General features: G+C 34.8%; 1 protein-coding gene across 2 annotated transcripts; it reads left to right on the top strand.

The window, feature by feature from the left end:
- The first annotated feature begins 228 nt into the window (after positions 1 to 228).
- LOC149553123 (protein NRT1/ PTR FAMILY 4.5-like) lies at positions 229 to 4,709 on the top strand. Of its 2 annotated transcripts, XM_089788636.1 has the most exons (6): positions 229 to 451; positions 543 to 642; positions 725 to 942; positions 1,033 to 1,473; positions 1,573 to 1,688; positions 3,678 to 4,709. In XM_089788636.1, exons 1-6 carry the CDS (start codon positions 449 to 451, stop codon positions 4,504 to 4,506), a joined length of 1,707 nt encoding a protein of 568 aa, XP_089644762.1. In that variant the 5' UTR covers positions 229 to 448; the 3' UTR covers positions 4,507 to 4,709. The 2 variants fall into 2 exon arrangements, with proteins under 2 accessions (XP_089644762.1, XP_089644761.1); XM_089788635.1 differs by lacking the exon at positions 229 to 451 and having other exon boundaries at positions 537 to 642.
- Positions 4,710 to 9,704: the final 4,995 nt, after the last annotated feature.

Genomic DNA, 9,704 nt, shown 5'->3' on the forward strand with positions numbered 1-9,704 from the left:
AAACTGAATATTTACTTGAGCAATAGGTCAATGGTTCGAAACGTGCAGGAGTATCCTAATCCTCTTTCAGACACAATTTCCCAGCATTTTTTGAAGGGAGCACAGCTTTTAGACGCTCTTTTATTAATATCTCCAGCGGGGCCCTTCAAATTAATTGGCATTGTTACGACCGACGAAACATCCAATCCCATCAGGAGAAAGGCCTCTAAATAGTCGTGGGTTTTGAGCATTTAATAACGAGGTCAAATGCAGCTCTGCGGGCATTCAGCCTTAAATACAGCCTACTCAACATTTTTGCTATCGTGGAATGTTTGGCGGCCTAGATAAAAATTCCCAACTTTTTCAGGCCTTTATGTATCTAATTCTCCCTTTTCGAATTCTCTGTTAGGGCGTTCTGAATGCACCAGTAGGAAAAGTTGAAGTCTTGATTTGCGGATTTGCAGCAAAAATGGTGAGGATTCAGTTCAATCTGTACTACTGGTTACGATTCAGTATTCAGTTCAATTAGTTTTATTTGTGCTTTGTGATTTGCGATGATGCAGGAAATTGAGCGAGGGGAATTTGAAGGATACGTTAACTGGAAGAAGCGGCCGGTGGAGAAATCGAAGCACGGCGGAATCATTGCTGCCGGATTCGTTTTGGGTACGCTTTTTTTTCAGTGTTCAGATTACGGAATTTATTCTTCCATTGAATTGTTTCGATTAATTCGGACCATGCATTGCAGCGTCAGAAATCTTCGAGAACCTGGCATTTCTGGCGAACGCTACCAATTTAGTGAACTACTTTTATTCCTTCATGCATTTTTCGCTGGCCAAATCTGCCAACACGCTCACGAATTTCATGGGAACGGCGTTCCTCTTGGCGCTCTTGGGCGGATTTATAGCCGATACTTTTGTCACCACTTATTTCACTGTCATAACCTTCACAGTCGTGGAGCTAATCGTAAGTCTCGATTCAAAAAAAAGTTCTTTCTACTTCGGTTTTTTATCTGGATTTTTTTGAGGGCTAACGTTGCGGTTGTTTTTTTCACAGGGACTGGTAATATTGACAATACAAGCCCATTACCCATCGCTTCAGCCGCCGGCATGTGACCGTGGGAATCTGCGGAGCCCCTGCGAGCAGGTCCAAGGGGCCGAAGCTGCTATGTTATACGTCGGTCTTTATCTTGTGGCCCTTGGAGTTGGGGGGCTGAAAGGCTCGCTTCCTGTTCATGGAGCGGAGCAATTCGATGAAAGTGACGGGAAGGAGCGCAAGGCGAGATCGAATTTCTTTAACTGGTATTTGTTCAGCATGTGTGTGGGGTCTCTGTTGGCAGTGACATTTGTGGTGTGGGTACAGGACAACAAGGGATGGCAATGGGGATTTGGGCTTTCCACCATAAGCATTGTACTTGTCTTTGTCTTATTTGTTATGGGCACTTGTAAGTACAGGAACAAAATACCCCAGGGCAGCCCCCTGACCAGAATTTCTCAGGTACTCTACGCGCTACACGGGGGCTTTCTTTGTTTTCTCTGCCTTTTCTTTTGGTCCAGTAGGTGGGCTTCTTGATTGATGGTTTTTGAGCGTGGCCAGGTTTTTGTGGCGGCTCTAAGCAAGCGTGGGGTCGCTACGCAAGTGAGCGCAGAGGACATGAATTATGCCACCGATAAGGAGAGCAGCTATTTACTTCGCCGGACCCCACAGTTCAGGTAGGTTTAGGTCTCTGTTCGCCATGTCGTATTTTCGCATTAATCTAATAGATTTCCTATGATTCTTACCTTTACTTTTGGTCAGCTGTGTTTAAAATATTTTCAGGTCAGTTTTTTTATTAATTATGAGTTCGTTCTGTTATTCGATGATTTTACGTTAGTTTCTTATATATAAGTTCACTCTGTTGTTATTATTATTATTGGATCTATATTTTATCATGGTTTATTGTCTTTAATATTGCATCTAAGGTTTATGCATTCAAAATTATTATTATTCATAAAGTTTCTATATTCAATTATTATTTGTTAGTTATTACGTGCAAGTATGTTCTATTATAATTATAATTTGATATTGTATCACAAGTTCTAGTATTCAATTCTTAATTTAGTATTTGCAAGTGTATACTATTATTCACTAGTGCATCACAAGTGTGTGTATTCAATTATTTTATGTTAGTTTGTTGTCTACAAGTGTGTTGTATTAATTAATATTATATCACAAGTCTAAGTTAATATCTCTTAGGTGGAAATGTGTTTAATTATTATTCAATGTTGCATAACAAGTATCTTTATTCAATTATTTTATGTTAGTTTGTTATCTACAAGTGTGTTATATTAATTGGTATTGTATCACAAGTCTATCTTAATATCTTTATGGTGGATGTGTATTATATTATTTATTTAATATTGCATTACAAGTGTCTACATCCAATTGTTTAATGTTAGTTTGTTATCTACAATTATGTTGTATTAATCGGTATTGTATCATACATCTATGTTAATATCTCTTTGGTGGAGAGTCTAATATTAGACCAATTTAATAATTTTGTTATACTAATGACTCAAATTTATCTTAACGAATATTTATGTCTTCTAGTTCTTACATGTTAATTCACCTCCTCATGTATCATAAGAGGGTATAATAAATGTTTAGTATGCCTCTTCAATTTACAATTGGGTCCTCTCCATATCATAATCAGATGTAACAAATATCTAGAATTGCCGCTTCAATTTTATATTGGGTATCATCAGAATAATCAATATGTAAATTGTAGAATTTTTGTGTCATTTATTTACTATTTACTTTATCAAACCTCTTTTTTATTGATGGATTGTGCATTAGTTATTTTGTTATCTATTATTGAACCACAAGCCTCACGTCATGTCTACAAGCCAAGCACTAGATAAACCTATTAATAATCATATGTAAATGATTATTGAACTTGTGCTAAGCTTTTTTTTCATCCAAAATTTCTTTCATTATAATTGTGCCTTTCCATATCATGATTTGGTATAATGAATGTTTGATATGTCTCTCAAATTTAAAATTTAGATTTCACTTGAATACTATATATGTAATTCGTCACCCCATTTTTTACATCTATTTACTTTATTATTTCCCTTTCTTATTGACATAATGAATTTATGATGTTTAAATTACTTTTAGATTTATTTTTATCCACTCACTTTGTTACAGCCATTCCTTCTTTTCCATATAATTAAACCTCTTAATCTAGTATTGGATCACAATTGAGAGCCAAATGGAAAAGGGATCTATGACTTTTTGATAAAAGGAAATGATTGTGAAATTTCTATTAAGATCTTTTGTCATTTTCTATCGTTGATTAAATTTGGATATCATAAATTAATATTATGAATATTTGATATGCCCTCTAGATTAGAATTGAATATCATTTGAAGTTTAACATATAAATCATTGCCTATTACTTTTATGAAAATTTATCATCCACTCATTTCATTATAATCCTTCCTTTATCTCCTTATAATTGTATCTCTTTTCTAATTATTGAATATACTGAGAATAAAAACACCCTATCATCTCCATCTCCATTTCCATTAGAACCCCTTGCATAGCGATTACGCAAAGCAACAAGAATTATGAAAAGGAAATAGATAAGATAAAGCAAAGTTATTGGTATGTGAGTCCGTGAGTATTGACCATAGACTCTGGGGCTTTTGTGTGGGCAGATTTCTGGACAAGGCATCAACGCGGGACCCGAATTCAAGCGGTAACGGACAAGAAAGTCCTTGGCGACTGTGCCCGGTGACGCAGGTGGAAGAAGTGAAGATAATAGTGAGAGTGCTGCCAATATTCGCCTCCACCATTATGATGAACTGTTGCATTGCCCAGCTGCAGACCTTCTCTGTAAGACAGGCGACCACCATGGACAGAAGCATTCGCGGCTTCCTCGTCCCCGCCGCTTCTTTACCGGCTATTCCGGTCATCTGCATGCTCTTCCTCATACCACTCTACGACCTCGCCTTCGTCCCTCTCGCCCGTCACATAACGGGAAAAGAGACGGGAATCACTCACCTGCAGAGAGTCGGCGTTGGGCTCCTGCTCTCCATTCTGTCAATGGCAGTTGCCGCACTCGTCGAAGTTAAAAGAAAGGGTGTTGCAAAAGATTACGGTTTGTTGGATTCTTCTGCGCCGGTGCCGATCACTTTTTGGTGGGTCGGGCTGCAGTACTTGGTACTCGGAATAGCTGATATGTTTGCATTGGTAGGGTTGATGGAGTTCTTCTATACGCAAGCGCCTTCTAGAATGAGGTCGTTGGCCACGGCTCTTTCCTGGGCTTCTATCTCCTTGGGCTATTTCCTTAGCTCCCTCCTCGTCTCCCTCGTCAATCGTATCTCCAGACATCTTGGAGACGGAGTGGGCTGGCTTTCGGGAAATAATCTCAACAGAAATCACCTTGATCGGTTCTACTGGCTTCTCTGTGTACTCAGCGCCATTAATTTTGCGCATTTTCTTCTGTTCGCACGCTGGTACAGATACAAGACTCTGCCCACTTAGCCTCTTGCTCACTCTTCTTACAATCTTATATTGTCATCAAATATAGCATCGACTAAATCTCATGTGCCATTTAAGATCTATAGATGATCAATGATAACTATGAGCGACTCTTGATGCTCTTCCTCTGCCCCGAAGGAATGGAAACGTGTATATTGGCTTCTATAATCAAGCAGAGTGTTTTTAGTGTGCAGGTTTGTTAACTATTTTTGGACTCTCATGCTTCTTGCAAGGACCTGTCTCTATTTTAAATCTTTCTTAAATTAGTCACCAGCTGTATTCGTTGTCAATGTTGTTGTGAATGGTTTGCTATATACACGAGTATCCGTCTCCTTGTTGTAGTTAACATGCAAATGATGATTAAAAGAAAGAGTAGGAAATAGAGATTAGGATTGACTCAGTTAAATAGTTCTACTGATAATTCAATTATCATGCGTATTTATAAGAAATAAATAGTTTTACTTATATTCAATTATTACGTATATTAACAAGTGCCACTTAGCAGAGTAGATTAGTACTATACTATAAGTAATATTAGTTTCAATTTTGATAGTAAATATTATTGTAATTTTATTATATATTTATTATATGTATTAAAAATATTAGCGTTTATTTAGCAATACATTAATTTCACAAATTGTAATACAAATATGTCTGATATAAGTAAAATAATGATTTTATTGTTTCACAATATAATATTTTTCAATTATTTTGTCATAGTAGTTGTCTTTTAGTTTATAAATCAATAGTCATTATAATATATACTATAATGTTACTATTCAAAGAATATTAGCAACAACAATGGAGTGCGAGTTAAAATATATATTTAATAAAATATAATATTTCACAAAACTACATTTCACACATAAGACCTCAAATGCTTCATCCAATTAAAAGAGAGAAAAATAATTTATACAAATTATAAAGTTAAAAAATTACCACTTTTATGTCAGAAAACATAATATTTATAAAAAGAAATCAAATATATAAAGTTTTAATTGGTCAACTACACTTATTTAATCACCAACTTTAAGATGAGGAATTTAAAATATACAATCTTAGCCTATGACAAGTACTAATAAGAAATAAAATGATTAGTTATCAAAGATTATCTTTGTCATAAAACAGAATCAATTAATAGAATTAGTAATATTGCTTCATTTAAAATTTGTTCTTCAAGGAAATAGTAAGGATTCATGGTTTACCCCTAAGCATAGTTTTTGATAGAGATTCTAAGTTCATTGGATATTATTGGAGAACATTGTGGAGAAGTTTGGGAACCAATCTTGTATCTTGTTTTTCTTATCATCCTCAAATAGGTGGGCAAATAGAACTTTCAATAGGTTCTTTGGGAATTTTCTTAGATGGTTTACCAAAGAACATGGTTAAGCATGGGATGTGGTGATTACTCAAGCAAAGTTTTCCTACAATGTTTGTGTGAGCTTGAGTATAGGGACATCTGTTTGAATAATATATGTCATGCATCCAAGGGGGTTCATAGAGTTAAGGGACCTTGTAGGCATAGAAAGGAGAAGTAGACATGCAAAGGAGTTTGTATAATCCATGAAGGAGGTTCATGAATCAATCAAAACTAATCTTCAAGAAATTGCATCAAGAATCAAGGAAAAAGTTGATTACAAGAAGAGGGATTTAGAATTCGAAGGGGGTGATTTGGTTATGGTATACCTAAATAAGAAATGACTTCCTAAGGATAGTCACACAAAACTAATGATGAAGAGGATTGGACCATGTAAGGTACTAGACAAGTATGGAGCCAATGCACACAGGGTGGAGTTTCCTTCAAATGTGTCTCTATCACCCATCTCCAATGTAGAATACTTGGTGAACTACAAGGGCCCTTGAATCATAGAGGATGAAGGAAGTGTCTTTGGTGTAGAACTAAAAGAATGGTTGCAGTCACTTCCATCACAAAATAGGCCTATTATAGAAACCATTTTGGACACCAAAGTAGCAAGAAAAACAAGGAGACAAACCTATTTAGATTACTTGCTAAAATGGGAAGGAAAACTTGATTCTAAATCAACCTAGATGTTGGAGGAAGATTTGTAGAAGTAGGGGTTTGATCCAAACCAATACAAAATCAAGGGACTTGAGTCTTTCCACTAGGGGTGAATAATGAAGGAGCACCTTATCAATCAATTCATAATCTTTGGGAAGGTTTCCATTAGAAAAATATGAAGATCTAATCTAAGGTCTCACAAATATTTTCTCAAGTCTGTAACAGCGAACAATATACTAGGGTCAATTTTTGGGACCAAAAAGTCCTTTAGGGACATTTAGGGCCAAAAGGCCAAAAGATTGTTATAATGGACAATAGAGATGAAAACTTAATGTAGTGGCACATTTGAGTCATTTTTGTCATGATTGATCAAAATGTGACCAAATTATCCAGCCATGCATTAATAATTGGGAGCATATACAAAAAGTTACAAACAATGCTTAGAAGTTATCAAGTAACTTTGCAATAATTGTGCAAAACTAAACACCAACATTCCCTTACTTCAATTTTTTTTCTAAACATTGGAAATGATTGTAATAGGCATGTATAAGGCTTAAGACACACAAGGAGAGTTGTTCTTGAAGTTTTTGAAGCTTTGGCAAATGAAAATAAGGATCATTCTCTACTGTATTTTTTATGCAAAATTAACCATGATCGATCCTAATTGGATTGTTATGTGCTAATCCTTTTTATGATCAGAAACCATGTTTAATTTCCTTTCATTTTCATTTGGTTTCAATTCTTTATCCTATGTTAAACTCATATTGCAAGCAAATTTATCTCTGGTGGTTCAAAACCTGAACTAAATGAGAGTTTGGCAAAAAACATGGGTTTTTTGTGCTATCATAAAATAGTGGAAATTTATGAAACTTATGGTATTGATAGGTCTACCTATGTATTATAAGAAAAATCAAGTTGCACAATGGCCCCTTTTGATGGCTATTTTTTGTGACCAAGCCTTGGGCCTGACATCCAAATTTTGATGATACATTGGTGAATGGGTTGAATCATGGGTTTGAGTGAGTTGGAAGATTAATAACAAGGTCCATCCATCCATCTTGACATATTGAAGGTCAAGACTCGTTGGAAAATTGAAGTTTTGCTTCAAGTTGCAACTGCACTAGCAATTAGGTCTTTGGGCCTAAAAGGAGGGTTACAAAGGAAAGGTGTCCAATTTGAAGAGTTGAGTATTGGGATTGAGATATTGTGAAAGATTATCCTTATGTATTATGGTAACATTAGATTATGGATTATGGTATGAGAGATCACATAATTTTATCTTATATACATACATTGATGTAGGCTATGCAATGAATGTAGATGACATGCAGAGTACAAGTAGAGGAGATTTTTTCTTAGGAGGAAGATTGGTTTCATGGCTAAGAAAAAAAAATTGTATACTACAATCTATGATAGAAGTAGGGTATGTAGAAATAGAAGACAAATGTAATTAAATTATTTGGATGAAAAAGACGTTGAAAAACATAAGTATTGATTTTTTAGAACCTATTATCATTCATTGTGATAACACAACTACAATTAGTATGTCAAATAATCCAATGTTTCATTCAAAGACTAAGAATTTCAATAAAATATCACTTTTTGAGAGAGACTTAGCAGAGAAAGAAATCAGATTAGATTGTGTTAGTACGAAAGAACAAATAGCAGACATATTTACTAAACCTTTGGCTAAGGATATTTTTGGGTATCTTAGAAGCATGCTTAGGGTAATGCCCCAACCTTATTCAAAGTAGTTGATGTAGGATTGCATCATTCTAGTATATTCTTACAGTTTAGTGATGTTTCTTTTGGGGCAATACTCACTTTATGAGAAGAGTTTTTGAGAACACTTTCATAATATATTAAAATAATGTCTTTTGGCACTCAACATCCTTTTCACATTGTTTTGGAGATGATTGAACTTTGAGAATTTCCACAATGATACCTTTGTCAATAATGCCAATGTGAGAGAGTAATGCATGGAAAACGCTACATTATTGTGTGTGGGAGAGTAATAGGGAAAGAGTAGAAATATGGGGAGAGTAATGCACATATTAATGTATGGGGGATAGTATTCAATATATATTGATTTGAATAAAAATTAGCTGATGACAATGAGGGAGCATTTCTGTTTGGGTTTTCTGGCATATAGTTTTTCATCATATGTTTCCATCAATGCCAAAGGGAAAGATTGTTAGCATGAATGTTGATAGTATTCCTTTTGGGGAGTCTATTAGCATGTATGGAGAGATGATTAAGTGAGTATGTAATGTATTCATGACTTGGCTTGTCATTAATGTCAACATATATGATTTTTAGTTATGTGAGTCAGAGTTGCAGAGAGAGTTTTGTTTAGTGTGGTTAGAGAATATCAATTTATATTCTACAAGTTTATAATCATTTTTGTGGATATGTGTTAATGATTCATCTATGTCCACAGAAAGTAATACAAAGATTTGAGTGAGCTATGATATATTTATGGAATACTGGTTCTAGGGTGTTGTGTAGGGAATAATTTACTGGTAATTGAATTTTTCTATTCAGTGAGGTGAAATATGGTTAAGTGATCTTGGACTTTGGTTGAAGACATGTTTGTGCTAATTTGGTTTAGTAGATTCTAGTAATGATTCTATGAAGATCATTGAATGATAACATATGGTTTATTCCCTAGAAGATGACTTCTAATTATATTATTTTGGGAAGAGTTGTAATTGTAATTTAATCCATGTGTTTTCATATCTTAACAAGGTCCTATATTATTTTTTGTACATTAGGGAAGCCTCAAGGATGACTCAATTAGTTGGTAGGACTTGGTTAAAGATATTATGTTTTTCTTGGTTGTATTTGTCATATGTGTTGTACTAATATGATCAATGTATTATGTGAACCCTGGATGCAAATTTGATGAGATTAGAGAAGAGGATAATATTGGTGATGTGTTGAGAACTTCAAAGGAACTATATTGAAAAAGAATTTATTGTATCAATTAGTTCACCCTTGGGTATGTTACGCTGAGAATTTCTCTATGAAGATAGTTCTAAAGAAATTTGGATAGTGGGTTTAGTCGACTTCCTATTAGCTCCTAACAAGATTGAAGCAACACCTAACAAGGTTGGAATCTTCTAGTAGGGATTCAAAGTCTCCTAACAAGGACTCCAATTATTTATTGTATGTAATTGGC

The sequence above is a fragment of the Cupressus sempervirens genome, chromosome 6, assembly GCF_028749045.1.
Source record: "Cupressus sempervirens isolate cs-2001-9-10 chromosome 6, ASM2874904v1, whole genome shotgun sequence".
NCBI lineage: Eukaryota > Viridiplantae > Streptophyta > Pinopsida > Cupressales > Cupressaceae > Cupressus > Cupressus sempervirens.

Coding starts and splice junctions, on each gene's coding strand:
- LOC149553123 (XM_089788635.1), top strand. CDS start 537: ATGCAGGAAATTGAGCGAGGGGAATTTGAAGGATACGTTAACTGGAAG. Junction 943..1,032: donor TCACAGTCGTGGAGCTAATC/GTAAGTCTCGAT, acceptor TTTTTTTCACAG/GGACTGGTAATATTGACAAT. Junction 1,689..3,677: donor CGCCGGACCCCACAGTTCAG/GTAGGTTTAGGT, acceptor TTGTGTGGGCAG/ATTTCTGGACAAGGCATCAA.